The 20,019-nt window shown below is 42.1% G+C and overlaps 1 protein-coding gene across 2 annotated transcripts in view; it reads left to right on the forward strand.

Moving 5' to 3' along the window:
* The first annotated feature begins 3,101 nt into the window (after positions 1 to 3,101).
* Positions 3,102 to 20,019, forward strand: part of WWOX (WW domain containing oxidoreductase) — a 913,938-nt gene continuing 897,020 nt past the window's right edge. The window contains exons 1-4 of one of the 2 annotated variants that reach the window (XM_033127955.1): positions 3,102 to 3,536; positions 9,427 to 9,491; positions 10,374 to 10,431; positions 12,113 to 12,291. In XM_033127955.1, the coding sequence (XP_032983846.1) occupies positions 3,430 to 3,536; positions 9,427 to 9,491; positions 10,374 to 10,431; positions 12,113 to 12,291 (409 nt within the window). In that variant the 5' untranslated portion in view covers positions 3,102 to 3,429. The remainder of the gene's footprint in view (positions 3,537 to 9,426; positions 9,492 to 10,373; positions 10,432 to 12,112; positions 12,292 to 20,019) is intronic. The other variant, XM_033127954.1, reaches the window with a different exon arrangement.

A 20,019-nucleotide genomic window follows, 5' to 3' on the forward strand; every position in this document is an offset into this window, starting at 1 on the left:
CAGTAACACCAATGATAGTAGCTAACATTTAATGATATAACAGGTCTTGGTTGGATCCTTTCTTAAAAGCCGAAAGACATCCTTCTTTGTGTGTCTCTTGATATTATCCTAATTGATTGATTTCTACATACAGGTCGGTATTATCCTAATTGACGGATTTCTAAATACAGGTTGGTATTATTCTAACTGATTTCTAGATACAGGTGGGTATTTCATTTTTCTTGGTTTTTTTTTTTGTTTGTTTGTTTTTTCTTCTCAGAGACATAACATATTTTTTTCCCCTTACTCATTGTGTGTTTGAGTGAACAAGTGAAATTCAAACACCTTCCTACGTGAGGCCACATTGGCCAGGAGAGAGTTCAATATTCTATCTTACTGGTTACCTCACATGAGAAGTTTATCAGAAGAACCAGGAAGTGTCCCAGGTCTCATTAGCATATTGAGTTTGGCACCAAAACATGAGGCTTAATTTCCCAAGGAATGGTGACTTAGGTTAAAGCATGTTTTGCAGAATTGTTGGGGTGTTTGTGTGTGTGATGGAGAGGGAAATGACCATGATCGTGGTAGTGATAATGAACTAAAGGAATGTGGCTTCAGGAATGCTACACTACACCTGGTGCCCACTGCATGAGTAAGGCCAAGTTCAGCAAAGACTGATCAATCTCGTGTTCGTAAATTGTCAGTTACTGCAGAAGTACTGAATCAAAAAGAAAAGATGGTTTAAATGTAGAAGTCCTTGTCAGGAATTGGGCTTTAGTCTTTAAAAACCTGGGCAGATAGGGCCATCTGGTGTGCAGTTGTAGAATCACACATTGAAAAAAAATTTTAACCTCTTTACTATCAATGGTACAATCAATGTGATTCACTTGGCTTTATAAAAGCAAACCATTCTCTGGTCTTTCTTAGGGGTGTCTGTTGAAGACCTGGGCTCATTCCCAAACTTAAGGCTTCTCAAATCCATAATAGTTCTACAGGCTAAACAGGGCTTGCCCTCTGATAAAGCGACATAAGACCAAAGTCAAAGCCACGTGCAAGTTAAAGTCCAAGGGGAGCAGCAGAAATTATGAGTAAATAGAGGAAGCCAGTAAAAAGAAAGCAGAAAACTGTAGCACATGCGCAGGGAGAGGGGGAGCAAGAGACCATGAAACCCACAAGAGAAAAACAACAGCCTGTCCTTGGGCTACCTCGGTCCCTCCTGACATCCTCATTTAGCTCATGCACCCCGTGATCATAAACTTTTGAATGAGTCTCTGTTGCTTGCAGTCGAGCAAGCATGACTAAAGCAGTATCAGTTTCAGTGATCCCCAAAGACATACTCGTAAATCCTAAAATCTGGCATGCCTACTCTCCCAAGTCTCCAAATGCCTGCATATCTTACTTCTTTAAACTGGTAGAGCCACAGACAAGGTGTAGGAAAAAAGGAATAAAATAAAGTCATTACAGCCATTTGGGACCATTATTGGTGTCTGGGCCACCCAGCCAGACTACTGTTTCTCAGTCCATGTCTTTCACCTGTGGATGGACTAGGAATTGGAGAGGCAGGTGCCTTCAGGCAACGCTAAAGAACGTGGCAGTCAGCACCAGCAATGTCTGAGTACCACCTTGTGAATCTCTGGCCAAAAATGGGCTCTTCAGTGCCTCAAATAAATCTCAGTGTTTGATTCACAAGTTGGCAATTTCCTGGCTTGCTGTCAGTATAGATCAGTGGTTCCCAACTCGGGGTACAATTGGCAGTGTCTGGAGACATTTTTGGTTGTGACAGCTGTGGGAAGGGAGATACGACTGCATCCTGTGGCTTGAGACCAGAGATGCTGCTAAACACCCTGCAATGCAGACAATCCTTCACAGCAAAGAGTTACCTGGCCCCAAATGTCAGTAGTGCCGAGGTTGAGAAACCTTGGTGCCCATGGCAGGAGAAGCATAGAGGGAATTGTTAAAGTGGTAGGAAGAACAGAGGGTTGGCCCCAAAGTTGAGAATTCTACCAATGGGACCACTACCCAGTTTGGAGAAGATACCATACCATAACACTTCCTTTGTGACAAGTCACAGGCAACAGGTACCAGTAGAGGTTCTGGTAAGGGCAACCCAAGATAAAAATCTAAGAAGTCAGTCCTTGAGAAGTTGAGCAGAGGCAGAGAAAATAATTGGAGAAACTGAGGCTAATCAGTTTGACTCCATTTACTCCCTCCCCACCACTAGGGGGCTTTGTGACCTAATTTCCTATTCATATCTATCAAAGGAATAAATTGGCTTGGGGGACAGGGGCACTGCATTAAATTGGAATGAGCAGAAGAGCAGCAGATTAATGATAGCTTATTTAAATGCACATGGATTAAATGCACAAGTTCCAAGGGGGGAATGTTCTGGAAAACTCCTTAGGCAAGGCCAAGTTGAAGATATGCTTCCGGTTTTTGTCACAGGACATTATAGGGTATTTGTAGGACTTCAGAGCCTGCACTTCGTCAATTTGAAGTTTTGTGTCAAACTAGTTTGATTTATAGAGGGCCAAACCTAAGGAATCACATTCGTTCATTCATTCATTCATTCATTCATTCACTTACTTCATTTAGTTAATTTGTAGATGTTGGTATTTTAATAAGTGCTAGCAATAGAAAGAAGCATTAAGATGTGGTGCTCTGTCAGTTTAGTCAGGTGTATGTCGATAAATAAATGTTAAATGTTAGCCCTTTATTATCAACAAAGCCATGTTGTGGCTGGAAGAGATTTCTGCAGGACTGGGTAATCAGGTGAGGGAATTTGCATTTTTAACCTCCAAGTTTTATAACGCTGTTTGCATGCATAACAAAGTTTGTGAATCTGCCTGGGTGATGGAAAGCTCTGCAAGGTTTCTTAGCAGGACCGTTCACACTTCATAATGACCTAAAATAAGGAGAGGCTAGAGCTCAGAAAACCGGCATCCGCATCCTTCCTGTCTGCTCCACGGTCTAATCCGGTTGGGCCTGGACTACATTTCCCAGGATTCCCACTTGCAAGAGCTCCTGCAGGATTGGTCAGACTAATGAGGACGTGATTACGGGTCGCCCAGCAACGGGAGGAATCCTGGCCTGTGACTGGAAGCCCACGCCCCTTCCCTGAGGCCAGGAGGATGACGAAGCTCAGCTCCTTCTCCACAGCCACATAATGTTCACCGGATTTTGCTTCCAGCCGAGCGGCAGTGCAACCTCCCCTGCGCTTTCTCCGCCGTTCTTTTAGGCTCCGCCCCTTTTACGCTAGCAGCTGCATAAACTCCGGAACCTGGATTGTATCTACCGAGTCAATGGAGCGACTCTGGGCGGTGCAGTGCGCAGGCGCGAGCGTTTGGGTTCCGACGCGCGCGGCGCTTGGTTGAAGCAGGAGTGAGTTCCTGAGCGTGGAGACCCGGCAGCTGGCCGCCGAGCGACTGTGATCGAGCACCTCCTCCTGCAGCCATGGCAGCCCTGCGCTACGCGGGCCTGGACGACACGGACAGCGAGGACGAGCTGCCCCTGGGCTGGGAGCAGAGAACCACCAAGGACGGCTGGGTTTACTATGCCAAGTAAGGGGGCTGCGGTGGGGCCGCCGGGCCTGGGAAACACCTGGAGTGGGACGCACCTGGAACCTGGCGGCCTGACGTGTTCGGGACACTGCGCTGCCCTGAACGCCACCTGTGCAGGGCACGGCGCGGGCCCGCTCTCCAGCTTGGCGGGACAGGCAAAGTGACAGTGATATAGAGAGCTTCAGATGGGTGGTTTCCAGGGTCCTGAGGAGAGGGGCCGGTCCACTCTCTGGTCCCTGGGTCAAGCCGGGGTCACCTGGCAGGGCCCAGGAGCGCCCTCTGCTGCGCAGGAGGCAGCGCTGCACGGTGCAATGATGGCAAAGGGGCCTTAGCCCCTCCCCTAAAAAATCAGGTTGGGGGTTGAAATGCTGATACCCAGCCCCCTCCTCAAAGGTCTGGGGTGGGGATCTAGGAGTATGTATTTTTAACAAATGTCCTAATATGGATATGTATATGTGTATACATATACGTGTGTACATATACTCTAGCTAGTATAGCTTCATTATAGTTTCCCTGGGGAAGTTTGGAAACACTAGCAGACCCTTTCTCCCATCACTTACTGTGTGACCTTGGGCGGTTAAAAGAACTCTCAGTCACAGTTTTCTCATCTGTAAAATGGGTCGATATGAGAGTTTTAGTTCAGGCAGTGTACATAAAGCACTTAACACGGGTTTAGTAAGTACTCTGCTTAAGAAATGTTAGCGTTTCCAGCTGTCCCTGCAGCTGTGACAGCACCGCCTTAGGCCTGATATTAGAATTACCTGGGACTGTCATAAATACAGATTTCATGTCTGCACAGAGACCCTCACATAGCCGACACCTAACGTGGGGAATCTATTTTTTAAACTTGCCAGGTGAGGCAGGTTATCCCTTGGCTTTGAGAAATATGGATGTAAATCAGTGAGTTTCAACATCTGGAAAACTTAAAAAATATCTTTCCTTTGTTCCACTTCCAGAGATTCTCGTTTATTTGGTTTGCCCCCTCCGCTATTGGGATGTTGTACATCTTCCCAGGTGTTTCTAGTCTACCCAAGGTTGTGAACCACTGCTATCTTTGATGGCTTGGTAGACAGAGAAACAGCAAAATGAGACCTTGCTGAGTTCATTCATTCAAGACACACGGGAGTCTTATCATGTGCCAGGCTCTTTGCTAGGCGCTGGTTATACTGAGATAGATAAGACCCACCTGTCACCCTAAATGGGTGACATGCAGTGAGGTAGTCCCAGTGCCGTGTGTAGTGAGCAGCAATTTCTCTTCTCTAGCAGCTGGCATGTGTGGGTAGGTGGCATCTCAGGTAACATGACCTAAGCTGTGCCTTAGAGCACAAGTAGAAGTGGGTGGGTCAAGGGGGCAGGAGGGCAGCTCAGACAGAGGAAACAAAATAGAGCCCCCCGCATGGCCTGTGTGGTGGTGTGGAGATGTGAAGATTGAGGCAGGGGAGGAAGGACCCAGTTTTGTACCTAGTGGAGGAGTTGGGGCTCTGTCCTGACGACGCAGGGGTCCACTGAAGGATTGGATCCAGAGAGTAACATTGGGTTGGTGACTTTTAGAAAGATGATTTCTGCTCTGGAGAATTGAAGGGACAATTCTAGCAGTAGGGAGACATTGGACTGTTGCAGGGCTCCAGGCAGCTCCTGAGTGGGCGTTTGTTATTCCCTCTGTCTTTGTGTGGAAGGCCCTTTCGTCCCTTAGAGCTGGGCTTAAATGCACTGCCCCAGAGGCCTTCCCCTTGTTTGCCAGCCCTGCGCCCTCCTCCCAGCACCTTGTTACCTGCCTTGTAGTACTTAGTCTCATCTGTAGTTATCTTAGCCGTACTCTCTGATCGCTCTGTCTCCCTCTCTGGGTTGTAAACTTCATCAGGGCAGCGGCCTTTTCTTGTTCACCTCTGTATCCTCAATGCTTAGCACCGTAAAATAAATCCACGCCAAATGAGTAAATTAATTTATCTAGCTAAAGTTTACTGCAGGCCTCTGTGGGCAGGTGGCTTCCTGGGCCCTGGGAATGCAAAGCAGTGCACGGCCTGCTTCCTGCTTTTGGAGCCCACATCCTCCTCCTGCTCACTTACCCCAGAAGCTTCCTGGCTACCCTTCAGGTTTACCTGGAGCCTGGTGTTAGGTCTGGAGGCGCCCTGCCTTTTCCCTGTGCCTGGCCATATGTTGGCTGGCTATTTCCATCTGCTTCCTTGCTACATGGCATTTGTTGTATAGGCTTGGGGCTCTCCTTTCACGAAATAAGATCTGCACACTCCAGCCAGTTCCTCTGAGAACTTGTGGGGAGCCTACGGCCAGGGGATGCAGTGGCACATATGTGTTGTCTGAAAAGCCACGTTCTCCCCCCCAGGCCTCCACCATTGTTTTAGGTCTCAAACTGGCCTCTCTGGCCCCATTGTTTATACTGACTATGGTAACAAGGCCTGGTTGGCTCACAGAGCTCCAGACCTTCTCTCCAGATCTTTTTTCCAGTCCCACTGGCCCTCTATTGTTTTGCGCTCAGGGCTGAAGGACACCTCTGACCGACCCTAACCCTGGATTCCCAGCAGTCCCCTTGATCTCTCCTGACCTGCAAGCATCATGGCCTTTCTTTTCCCTCCTAACTCTAGAAGGTCACTTGTGCTTCTCTTTGGGTTTGGGAACCTTCGTGAATGGGCGATCAGAAGACTCCCCTCCCCTTTGAGTAGTTCCTGTTTCCAAATGATCTTCCTTCCATTGCAGCAGGGCCCTGCCCAAGGACAGAGGCTGTAGCCCCAGTGAGATGTCCGGGCTCTTGTGGAGCCCCCCACAGCCTCACCGTCTCCTGTTGTGTGGGTTCTGTGTTCCCTTGTGCTTCCCCACATGCCCCATGGTGCATCCATAGACCTCAAGGCACACACATCATATGGCTTCAGGGCCACCAGGCTGGGCTCCCAGGAAAGGGGGTGTTCTTGCCACTAGGGCAGACCTGTCACCAGAGAGAGCTGGAGGGCCTTTCTCACCCCCTGGCACGGTCCAGAGCAGCCTCTGTGCCTAAACCAGGAGATGGGGACAGAAGGATGAGGTCTCAGTGCTGGGAGCTGTAGCTGCAGTCACTTGGGCTTCCCTGGGTCTGCCGTCCCGTCCCCCTTTTCTTCTGAAGCCCAGTCCTCTTGGCAGCGAGAGGGCCAGCTGGCCTTGCCCTATGGGGGGGGTGGTTCCCTTGTCCAAGGGCCGGTTCTCCTCACGGGCAGCTCTGGGTCATGCAGTTAACTTAAAGAAACTGCACTTCAAAAAAAAAAAAAAAAAAAAAACACTTAGAGAAGCACACTTGAAAATGATATCCATGTAATGTGGTATGAATTTAATTTTGATCCTTTTGGCTTAAATTAAGATCACTGTTAATGATCTTTTTAAATGACAAAAAGCTTATTGAAAGAAAAGAATAAAAGAAGGCTTCTATTTAAGGAAAAATAAGATAACACTTTGGAGACATGTGTCATAATTTTCTGTTCATCAAAAAGTCATTTTAGGTTACAATTAGAAAGAACACCTTTTAATTAATTTTTGTATGTAAGTATTAATTTAAAATAATACTCCTATGTGAAAGCCATGGCTCTTAGTTTTCTACACATTGACTCCTCTTTAACCCGAAAAAGGAGGTGCTATTATTATCTCCATTTTGCTTAAGGAAGCTGAGGCCCAGGGAGGTTAAACAACTCCTCCAAGGGCGCCTTGCTGATGAGTGGGTGAGCCAGAAAACATGAGTATGAGGCTCTGGGATCCTCGCTTCACTCCTCAGTTAGGCCCGGGACCCTTTCACAGGATCACTGTGCCCTGCAGGGGACAGTTGGCAATGTCTGAGACACTTTTCCATTGACACAACTACAGGGAGTGGCATATTGGCATCTAGTGGGTGGAGACCAGGAAAGCTGCTAATCATCCTACAATGCCTGGGACAGACCCCACAGCAAAGAACCATTGCGCCCCAAGTGGCAGGCATGTGCGGAAGAAACCCTGGCTCAGGCATTTTCTGTCAAAGTGAAGAACACAGTGCGATGATGTTTATTTGTTTATTTTTGTATTTTTCAGGATGGGAAAAACCAATATTCTGAGTGAATTTTCCAGCTCTTTTGGAAAGCATTTGTTCATTCCACTTGCTTACATTTGGGCGCCTACTGTCTGCCAGGCATGGGACTGGGTGTCTGAGGGTTTCATCTGGAAGCAGGCCTGGGACTTCTGTTACTCACCAGGGCACCTGCTGTGGAGTGTCAGCATTCCTCTCTTGGGGTTACTTTGTGGATTCCAAAGGACAGGTTTTTTTGGAGCTGGGTTCCAAGCTCGTTTGATGCGTGCCTATGGGGTGAAAAGGCAAAGGCAGATGTGATGACATCTGTAAATTTGCCTGCAGAAGCATGAGGCCTGGCAAAGCAAAGAGCAGGAAAGTTTTATGTCGTTGACAGTGTTTGGTGGATGTGATTGCTGTTCCCGTCAGTTTGCAGGAAGCAGGAGTCGTGTCAAGGAGGGGTAGGTTATCCTTACTAGGGAGTCAGGGCTTCTCGTTTTGCAGGTAGGATTTCATGGTGGTGCCGTACAAGTAGGAGTTGGTCCTTGCTACTGATACCCTATGCTTGTACAATAATTTAATCATTCACCCATTGCTGTCACAGGTATGGTGTCTCTTACCTTTCCAACAGCAACTTGGGGTGCGTGTGTGGCCAGGGACTGAATACGGGCAGTATGGGAGCTCAGGTCTTCTGTCTTCTGAGTCCAGTGCCCGTTCCATCCTGGCACCGGCCACTGAGAGTTTACAAAAACAGAACAAAACCCAGCAGTTCCTGAAAAGACCTGGCTTGTGACTTGTAAAATTTTACAGCAAATTCATGCTCTCTATATTTATTCTCTTTAAAATAATTGATAGGGAAGGAATATTCAAATGTTATCATCTAGATGTTAGTGATTAAATAATATTTTCCACTCTGGCATGGGTATGTGAATTTTTAGGAAATCCATCCTCTCCTTTGAATGCCTCTTACAACATTCAGCTGTTTCCCTGATGAAGTAATTTTATGTTTTCTTTGATACTTTAATCACCTGTTGACAGGTGTCTCTAGTCTGTTATTGGCTCACAGTTTTAATGATAACTTTGTGTGCTACTTCTGAGATGAAATGCTACGTTTGACACAGAAATCAGATCAGTTTGTATATTTGATTTGGTCAGAATCATAGCTAACATTGTTGAGGGCTTCTTGTATGCCAGGTACTGTGTGCAACCTTTTCTACACAGTATCCTCATGATATTGCCCTGAGGTCACTACTAGGATTATTTCCATTTCGTGGATGAGGAAGTTGAGGCCCCAAAGTTGAGTAACTTGACCAAAGGCATATGGCTAGGTGACCTGTGGAGCAGTCTTCCTGCATTCTTAATTAGAAGCAATTAGGATACAGTAGTTGAAAAACACCTTAAAGTTATATCTGTGGAAAGAATAAACATTTAAAAAGACTACTGTTAAATAATATGTACATGTTAGCATTATGAATTAGACTGAGGTTTGTCAATCTATCCTTGAATAAAATGAAAACAAAAATAAAATACTTCTCTAGATACTTGGAGCGATTCAGCGATCTTCCGAAAGTTGACCCCTTTGAGGTTTTGGTCCTCTTCCCCCTCCTTCCTCCTCCTCTTTCACAGCCAGCTTGTAACGGTGGACTTTCAGCACATTTCCACAGGTTGCTGTTGCTTCCAACCTACAGAATTTGACCGGATGCAAACAGTGACATTTATGCCCTACTTCTTTCCGAATGTCTGCCTTTACTACTCTTGAGAGATAGTGTTATTTGGGAGAGAAAACAATGTTTAATAAAATGGCTTAATTTCTTTAGAAGTGTGACTTTTACTTATTTATTTATTTATTTTTGTGGATTTTTTTTTTTTTAATAGTCACACTGAGGAGAAGACTCAATGGGAACATCCGAAAACTGGAAAAAGAAAACGAATAGCAGGAGGTTTGTATTTTGTTGTCATAAAGCAAAGAACCTTGTATTTAAAGTATTAATTAGGAAAAATGAAAAAGGCGTGAAGGTGGTAGGTCACTGTGTCATTCTGGGAAGGCTCCCTAATAGGGGACCATCAAGGAACGGGACTCTCACTCTACATCGCTCATGGGATTTGGCAGGAGGTGATGCGATCTTGGGGTAGAGTGGTGAGGATGATTTGTTTCTGGTCTTAAATTTAACAAAGTGGTAAAATAATAGGGGCCTTTGACTCACAGTTTATTAGATTTTCCTGTAGTTGCGCTGTTGGTAAACTTGTTCTTGGTTCTGTCATGGAATTAAATATATCAGTGTTTGATGGAATTCCATCAAACATCGCCATGACTTATGGATGCTTTTGAGCAAGTGTGTGACTGACAGAATAGAAGTATAAGGAGGTCCTTGATGGTTAGGGGAAGAGACAATATAACATATGTACCCATGACAAAAAAAAATGAAACGGCTCTATAATACCATACAAGAGGCATCACAAGTCAGCATGCAAATGGTGTTGGTAAAATTACTTTCTGTGAGTTCATTCAATGGAGATTTCACGTTGATTGGAGGAACCAGTAGGGTTTTCATCAAAAGCAAGAGTGGAGTGGAGTGTTGAAGAATGATCAAGAATGAAGCAGAGTTTTATTTCTGAGCAAGAGGAAGAAATGTGGAGTCCAGTCAGGGTGATGGGCTTTCTGCAACTGCCACATGACCTAGTGTGGCAAAGTGACAGCTGTTGATCTGGTGGGATCGGCTTAGGGGGCCGGGGCTGGAAGGGCATGGAGTCTGCTGCTGACCTGGGCTGCAGTTCCCCCACCCCTGCCGTATGTAGACCTGTCAGTCTTTCCTGTGTTTCAGATCTGCCATATGGATGGGAACAAGAAACTGATGAGAACGGACAAGTGTATTTTGTTGAGTAAGTGTCTACCCAGGAACTACTCTCAGCGATTTTTTTTTAAATATTTTTTATTATAAGAATAATATACACTGAGTGTGGGAAAATGACATAGTATATAACTGTAATCTTAGCAGGAGTAACTATTATACTTTTAATGATTTTTGCTTTTATTCTTCCCATCGGTTTTATATACACACTTTCTTAAAAAAAAAAAAAGACAGATGAGAATGTACTGTGTGAACTGTTTAGTAGCCTGTGTTTTCCACATAATGTCTTTCTGAGCATTGTCTCATATATGTTTTTTCAAGAAAATGATGTTTAATGGCTATAGAAATTATTTTGTACGGATATACTGTAATTTATCAAATTACTTATTGGGCGTCGATGTTGTTAAATTCCCATTATTGGGCATCTATAATTATCAATAATGTTTTCAGCATCCTTGTCTGTAAAACTAGGTTTAGAGTAAATGCCAATAACAAACAACAGTAGTAACTGCCTGTGTAGCAAATAGCGTGAGCCAGGCATGATTCTCGTCACCTTATACCTGTAGTATTAGCTCATTCAATTCCCACAGTGCCCCAAGGGAGGCAAGCTGGCACCCGGCTGTCCCGGCTGGTCATGTTGCCTCCTGAGCCTGTTACAGTGGTGTGCTGGCAAATGTTTAACAATAGCTCTCTAGGGGGAAAAGCCCAGATTTGTTTCCACAGTGTAAATACTTTCACCACGGCCTAGTTCAGGCTCCCAAGGTGAAGTCACTGAGGAGTTGGGAACAAATGTGCACATTGGGCTCTTGCAAGCCAGCGTGAACCGGCTTCTGCACAGCACGTCATATAACATTGGAGTCAAAATGCTTATCTGGCAGCTTTGGTTCTAATGGAAATGAAAGTTGGATTATTCTTGGGTCTTAGTATTTATAGGGCGATGAGTTTAGATTTAAAACTATATAATTTTACACATATACATTACAAATCATGAAATCTCATCTCTTTCTTTCTGGAGAGTTCTTAATAGTTTTTAAGCTAGTAATTTGAGGTCTTTATCTCAAATCCCAAGAATCCATTTAAAGTGTGAAAAATAAATTCTGTTGCATAAGGAGTAGCCTGTTAATCCGTCTGTACCGGTATATTTTAATATTGTTTCGACAAGATTTAGATCATCTCCAAATCAAAGTTAGAGTGCGTGTAGGAGGTATGAATAGAGTCTTAAAATGAAAATCATTAGAATTTTAGTAGTTGGTCAGTTTTGTATTTACTGTTAAGACTTTTTCTCATTTTGAGTTTTCTGCTTCTCTGCCAATCTTCTTAGGCCCTTGCACTGGGCCAAGAGATTTAATTGAAATCTACTGAAAAGAGTGTGGCAGATCTTATAGCCACATTTATATGAATTAAAAAATACTCAAAAAACAAAGCTTTTTCTCTTTTGAGATCTAAGGATACAAGGCAATGCTTATTGTATGTTACAGTGTATCTTATAGGCAATTCTGAAGGAAAGGAGTGGATGACCATCTTTCCAGGCAGGAATGTAATCCTCCTAGAGGCCAGAAGGTAGACTAAGTGGACTTCAGTTCTTTCTGGGGTGAAGAATAAGCCTTTTTAGTACATGAACAATGGGGGCTGCCTAGCCTAAACTGTAGCATTATCTCATATTTATAAATTCCTGTGCTCACTGCTGTGGGTTTACTCTTTCTCCTTTGCAGCCATATAAATAAAAGAACTACCTATTTGGACCCAAGACTGGCATTTACTGTGGATGATAATCCTACAAAACCAACGACCAGACAGAGATATGATGGTAGCACCACAGCCATGGAAATACTCCAGGGCCGAGATCTCACTGGCAAAGTCGTTATAGTTACCGGAGCTAATTCAGGAATAGGTAGGTCATTTACTTACAATTGTTATTATTATTATTATTATTATTATTATTATTATTATTAGTGACGTCTATCATGAAAGCCTGTATAGTGATTCTCTGATTTATAAATGTGTTTATAGCCTTTTCAGCTATCGTTCAATTAAAATCCTGCTCTCTTCTAAAATCCCAGTGTCATCGTGGAGGGCTGTGTAGGGGCCGACCTTGAATTCTCTGAAAGCTGAACACTCAGCAAAAGATTGTAGCTATTTTGGTATCCAAGGATTAGCGACAACAGGCCCTGTCTGAGAGTTTCTGACTTGGTCTGTGTGGTGTAGGGATGTGTTCCAATTACTTGGGTTATTCAAACTGAAATGGATTGGTCGTGGAATATTGGGAATAACAACGCATCGTGATTTTGGAACAGGACCCTGCAGGTTTCAGGTGGTCACTGAGAATATCCCTTTCGCGTGGGTACGGGATCTTGTTTCTTTATAAAATTGGAAAGTTAGTCCTTGCCTTAACCTCTAACTTAACCCTCTTAATTGCTAGTGTCAAACCCCGGTGACCATCTTGAGGTAGATGGCTCCAGGGGGTGTTCTTCTCTTATCATCATGGGCTGTTGAAGAAATACAGTAACTCTCCATACGATTGTATTCTTATTTTGTTGTGGTTCATTTCCATCAATATCTGAGTCTTTAAGAACCAAGTGCTTTGAGTAAGGATAAACATCTTCAGATTAGTGTATGGAGACAAAAATGTAATTGCATTTTTGTCTTCTGGCAAGTTCTCTCTGTCCTTTTGACTGCTTCCAGCACCTCAGTGCCCCTCCCTTGCTGGCCTTCTCTTTCATAAGCTTTGTCTCCTCTCCCCTTTGTGCATGGCCTGTGCTCTCTCCTTTCTCTGTCTTTCTTCATTTTCGGTGATCCCTTCTTAAACCTCCAGAAACATGTCGTAGCATCGTCAGCTCAAGCATGGGAGGTGAAAATACATTCTCAGAGGATTAATGACAGCACAGGATCTAAAACTTAACATGCTGAGTCCCAGAGCAGAAGTTTTGGCTGCACTTGCCTTTGAGGGCAAAGAAGCAAATGAATTTTTTTTTTTTTTTAATTGAAAGGGGTTTATTTAAAATCAACTCTGAGACCTCATCCTGGGCTCAGAATATGTTCAGTCCAATTTTCTGAACTTCTGTTCTGGGGTTTAAGTCTATATGCTCATCATTGATAATCAAAACTGATGATGCTGTATTAAAAATAATGGCCGAGTCCTTAATCATCCAAGAAACAATCTGTTACATTGATTGCATTGACTCCTGTTATGTGAGGGTGTTGACCAATACAGTGTAACATAATTCAGACAAAATAAGGACTTGAGGACTTCAGTAAAATATCTTTTTACTTAACATTCAGTTAACCAGAAAATTAACTGAAAGATCTCATTTCCTTAATCTTCTGGCTAGACTGCGTTTTCTTCACTTGGTAAGGTATGTGACTACTGATGAGTTTCTGCCTAAGTGTTTATACATTGCTCTGTCTGACGTTAGATAGCAGACCTTTGGTAGGGCTTTGTAACATCGAGGTTTGCAACATCCGGCTTCTGACACCGTAATCCAGGACTAATAGAGGTGGACGAACAGAATCTACAAAGGGCTGCATTGAGTTGGATATTGAGTCGTGGTTGGAAAGGAGGGCGGAATTCTGAAGCATGGAGAATAAGTGCATGGTTGACCAGAATGAACCTTGAACCTGTTTTAGGAAAGCCCCAAACTCTGACTCTTCACAGCTCCCACTTGGCCTCGACGACTGTTCCTTCTTGAGGTCCAATAATCCATTTTGTGGACACTGCAAGTAGGTGTCTGTGATCCTGTCAGATACGGTAGCAAATCATAAAGCTCAGGATGAAAGGCACGTTGGGGAAGGTCTTAGGGAGACCAGCTCTTCCTATTCAGACACCCCCTGCTATTTCCCCAGCTCGAACGTTCCCTCAGAAATTGCCTTTAGCCCCGTTACCTCACCCCATTTCCCCTTCCACTCTTGAGAAGCGTACATCTAGGTGAGTGCTGGAGATTTTTATTCTTAATTTTTGAAATAATATCGTCCTGAACATCCCAGGCAATCAAATCCTTGCAAATAACTTGCACTCTGCAGCAGTGGTATCAGGCTTAAAGAAAAGAGGCTGAAGATAGATAGGCACATGGCTTTCCGTCGTAACGAAGTTAGCTTTTATATCCTGCGTGGCTGCCTTAGAAAGCGCCCTTGCCCAAGTAGGCTGTAGTTTCTAGATAAAGTCCTCCCTTCTCCTGCACTGTGAAATACGCCAGTTTATAAATTGCTATTGCCATTTTATTTCTGCCTATTTCAAATCAAATAGCTGAATGCAGAGTGAATCGGGCATCTTCATTTTCAAGGCTCCTGGGCATTCAAGAGTCATCTTCCATCAAAGATTTCATGGTGGTGGTGTTCACTTTTCTTTTGCCACTCAGGGAAGCCCATTTTCTATGTATTAGCTTTCCAATGTTTAGCCTAGTGAATGTCTGTTCTCTTTGAGGCAGAGAGGGCTGGAACAAAACATACCAGTATTTATTTTGAGAGTGATGACTCCACGACTAAAAACATAGGTCGTCTAATTTTCTTTACAAAGGCTGATTCACAAATCTGATATTTCCAGTGGTTCTTTTTTGTAATTCCCCACAAGGCACTACTTTGTTGTAATTGCTTTTGGTGAGGCTGTCTCTTGTGGAAGGGGACGATCCAGTAGTAAGGGGGAACACCTTTCCTTGGTGAATTTTGGCTTGTACTAGGACACTGTCCCCTTTGAAAGTGACCTCTAAGGAGATTTTGTCCTGTCATCTTCCTCCCCTGGCTGTAAGTGACATCGAGCTATATTTTGAATTTTTAATACTTGATTTTACTAAGGCAGTTTGGAGGGGCTCCTGATTAATTCAACTCGAAAAGATCAGGGTGATTATGGTCGAAGAAGGATTTTCAGGAAATGTCAGAATGAAGCATTATGAGTTCGTGAAATCTTTGCTTTTACGGTTAAAAGATTGTAGCTAGATATCACTGTGGACTGGATTCAGCTGTCTAGATTGGGGTTGGCAAACTATGGCCTATGGGGTCAATCTGACCTGCCCCCTGATGTTGTTAGTTAAGTTTCATTAGAACACAACCATGCCCAGTAACTTCCATTTTGTCTGTGGCCGGTTTTGTGTTACTAGCACAGTTGAGTAATTACAGCAGAGACCATATGGCCTGCAAAGCCTAAAATATTTACTATCTGGCTCTTTACAGAAAAAGTTTGCCAGCCCCTGCATTAGATGATCTAATCCCTTTTAAAGTAAGATCACCCAACATTCTCTAAATTCAACACAATTTACATAAATTGGTTGCCCCCAGGCCACAGGAAGGTTGTGGCAGCACATCATATGTAACTGTTGGGGACGTCCCACCAGTATCTTGGACCCTTTGCCTCAACTCTGTTTCCCCCCTTTTTAGGGAGCTGCAGGCATTATTAGGATGTTGCCTCCTCAGAAACTAACACTCTTCTCTCCTTGACCTTTGTTTAACCAGCGTTCTGAACCTGAAGACCTTTGTAGATTGAAAGCTGTAGCTTGTGGACCTCTCTGTGTGGAGATCAGCATCTCAGTATCCAGGGGGATGTCACCTCTTCACCCAAAGCTTCTAGCAGACCAAGAGGCCTGGAACCCCACAGTCCCGCCTGCTAACCAGTAGAGGCAAGGGAGGAATTTATTTCTGTTGGTGCTCAGCATAGCACGGAGCAGGAAGAGGCAGTGTTTCACAGCTCTCTGGAGTTAGGGGCTTGTTGGCTCTGATTTGGTAAAAATGAATGGAAATGACTTCAACATGGTGATCGTTAAATACAAACCTTCCTGGGAAGTCTCAGGAGAGGGAATTCCTCAGCTAGGGAATTTCCCATCAGGGAAGATGCCAGAGCCTCTTGTCTAGACTCAACCTGTCAATCAAGCTGATTTGTCTGAAGTAGTTCAGTATACTGAATGCTGCCTTCTTGAATCTGAGGGCTGACATGTACTCATCCAGACAGGATTCTTCTAATGGGTTAATGACGGCTTCAATGTGGGACTACCTTGTTGACTGTTCCTTGTTGACTGGGACATTTGTTGGAATTCATGCTGACTGTTTCAATGAGCAGACAGACACATATCATCATGAGATTTCCGGAGTGAAATCCAGGTTTTGTCAAACATCTATTTTAAAACTATTAACAATTATGAGCAAATTAGATACTTTCCATCTTATGTTCATTGATAATGATTATATAACTTCTTATAATCTTAAACTAGTAGTGGATAGAATTTGATTATTAAATCCCTTTCAGAGTTTAGTAAGGATGTAAAGTTCCTTTCACCTTTTGAACCTTCACAAAGCTGGGCTGCTTCAAATGCTGTGATTTTAAATCTACAGTAGTCTGGGCTGGTTTTGGTTTTTGAACCAGAGGATCCATGAATAAGAACAAAACTTTTTCCCCAAATACAATCTGGCCACCTTGGTATATACCAGGAAAATGTATTTTAGGACTGACACCTCAATTTTCTGTTGGTATTCTTGTTATAGAATCACTTCCCTAAGGTTTGTTACAGAGATTCTAATAATTGTGTGTATGTATGTGTGTATATGTATATGTGTGTATATATTTTCATATATACATATATACACACACTTAAATATCAAAATTTACATATTTTGAGATGTAAAAAGTACATGCTCAAGCTATCAAAGTCACCCCTAAATTTGTTCCCCTTGAAACAAATGAATATACCAGATTTTCATGTGGGAATCCTAAGATGTTTTTATAGTATAATTTTAAAATTGGTTGTTTTAGCAGAGGCCATTTTTTAGAGCTCGGGGTCTTGTTCCTAAGTTATGTGTTGCAATTACAGTATGAAGTATAGTTGCTATATTCTTTTAGCCTACAAATCAGCACCATGATGAATTCATATCTGCTGTAAATTCTACCAGTTCCACAGTAATACGAGAAAATTACTTTTCTTCATGTAGAAAAGTGTATTCATTCTTAAGATTGTAAATCCTCACTTCACAATTATGAACTAGACGAGTTTCCTTTACACCTTCAGTTCTTTGTTTTCTTTTCCACACCTAGTGTTACTGAATTTTGCCTTCTAGCCTCAACCATGCTGTTGACTTTGTTTTCAGTTATTCCAAAAGGTCCCATAAATCTGAGGCCATAAGTTAACTTATAGTCATTTTTGTGGTTCAAACTTACTCTTTTGGGATCATTACACTTGGGATCCTGAAATGCTTGATTACAATTTCCTTTATAATCGTCAACAAGACTGAAACTAGTGGGATCTTGGCATTTATCTTTTTAAGAACCTGGTGCTCATTAAGTAGAGGAAAAATTTCTGAAATAATCTAACCTTTTGGGAATTTACACTCCCATTTTAAATTAAAAACATTTGTGACCACTTCTCTTTTATGCTAAAATATATCCATGTATTATAAATAAAATGACTTTGAAATTATTTTGTTCTGAGAAACTATTGAGATTTTGACAATATTGAGAAAAGTCCTTGAACGATATTACATGAAAATTGAGAATTAGTACCTTATGAATTAAACAACCATTTTACATTTAATATTTTTAGACATTGAATATACATGGAAATTCCATGATCCGGATATTTGAGAAGCTATATATATTCCTAAAGGAAGAGACCAATTGAAATATTCTAGTGAACCTCATCTCATAATTTGGCAATCACATATAAAAAAGTTATTTAAAAATATTAATACATAATATATAAAACACACACACACACACACACACACACACACACACACACACACACACCACCCCCCCCCCCCTTCCCCTTTTCCCCCTTATCGTGACTGAAAATTTTTGGTCTCATGGGATCAATTGAATTTCGTATTTGCATTTAGGTTTAGATTTTTGTTTCTTTGTTATAGTACCAGCATGACAAATGAGGGTTATACAAGCTATTGTTCAGTGACAAAATGTTTCAAAATCATAATTTAAAGAGAATATTTAAAAATATGGTTTCTATCCTAATTAAGATTGCAAGTGTTTCATAAGGTTTGAAAATTTGGAAATTATTTTACTTAATGCCCATTTTAAATAATTTGGTCTTTTGCTTTTACATAATACAGTGACATAGTAATTGTCATGAAGTAAAGGGTTCTACATATTTCCTGTAAATTAACCTAAAAGAGAAACGTCTTCATCTATTTATATTTTTTCTCCACTAGAGGGCTCTGTTGCTCTTTGATATAGTTACACAAAAGCAGTAGCATCTCAATATAGTTTTCCTCTTGGACAGTCTTGCTTTCGTTTTTGTTAAATGATGCCTTTTACTTTTCTAACATATCTTTTAGGTCTTGCACTTTTGGTGAAAGAGTTCAAACTGAAGACTTTATAGTGTCATGTTTGTTTCTTTTTCTTTCTCCCTTTTTTTTTTTTTTTTTTTTTTTTTGTATAAAATGCCAAGGATGAAGAGATCCATTTAATAGAAAGGTCCATTGTATTCAGAGAGCAGCCTGTTCTGCCAAATTACACAAGGGCATGTGTTTTCATGACATTATTGGTTTTGAGTGGGCTGGCCTATCAATAATGATTTTTTTTTCTAGGTGGCAATTGTAACATTTAAATATTAATGCCTCTGTTTAAGCTTCATTTAGAATGTCTCGGTGATCTTATACCTTTTTCTAAGAATATAGCATTTCCTTGTCCCAGCCACCTTAGCCTTACTCAGTATTATATAATTTATTGTAATTAGATTGTTTGTTAATGATACATTCTTGTAATAGAAAAAAAAAATGTGTCCTTTTGGGCTTAGTGTATGTTTCTTAAATCATAGAGGCCATATTGAGCCAAATACTTAATATGAAGCAAATAGCCAGTACTCTGTGCATAGAAGATCTTAAGGAGGGTGATTTTTATTTTGGCTCTGTAACTAAAGTTTGAGGCAACCCTTTAATGGCATGCTTCAGTTCTCAAACAGAAATTTGGCTCAGAAAAGAAAACACTTTTGGCTTTGTAAAACTGCTTATTTTTAAATTTTAAATGGGGACAAAATGAATGCACTATACCGTCTTACATACTTTTATTTATATTAGTGTTTTTCTCAGCGTCTTACTTTTTCTCTTTTGAAAATGAAAAGGGCCTGAAAGCATTGTGAGTATACTTGTAACATTGCAGAACTATTTCACCAGAGTAATGACCTTTTGGTCATTCGTACACAGATGCGTTTGTTGTTTATCAAATAAAAATTGTTAAAACTAGATGGCTATTTTGGGAATTATTACAGATTTTATAATCAAAGACATGCTGATAGTTGAAAGTCATTCATTTAGTATGACGCAGCCCTTGTCCTTTCTTGCAGTTTCTGCAACATATACACAGACTGTTCATATGAGTCCTGAACCTTTTCCAGAATAACATTTGGGGGTCAGTAGGAGGCCCTTCTTGCAAAGATCTCTGAAATTAAGGCTCCGGTAGGTTGGTCGAAAGCGAATTCCAAAAGTGAGAGTTTCTTGGCTAAATTTGTTATCTTCCTTTGTCTTAATAACACTTCATGAAGTGTCAGTCTTTATTTAGCTACACGAGCCTAACTAAATGAGGTAAATAGGAAGTGTCCTCCTCTTTAATGAGTTGTGTGACATGGTTTGAATCTAATTGTTTCAAATCTGTGAGTTATTTGTTTACTAGGCTGTGCTGCTTGGTTAGAAGCAG

Source organism: Rhinolophus ferrumequinum, chromosome 15 (genome assembly GCF_004115265.2).
Source record: "Rhinolophus ferrumequinum isolate MPI-CBG mRhiFer1 chromosome 15, mRhiFer1_v1.p, whole genome shotgun sequence".
NCBI classification, from domain to species: domain Eukaryota; kingdom Metazoa; phylum Chordata; class Mammalia; order Chiroptera; family Rhinolophidae; genus Rhinolophus; species Rhinolophus ferrumequinum.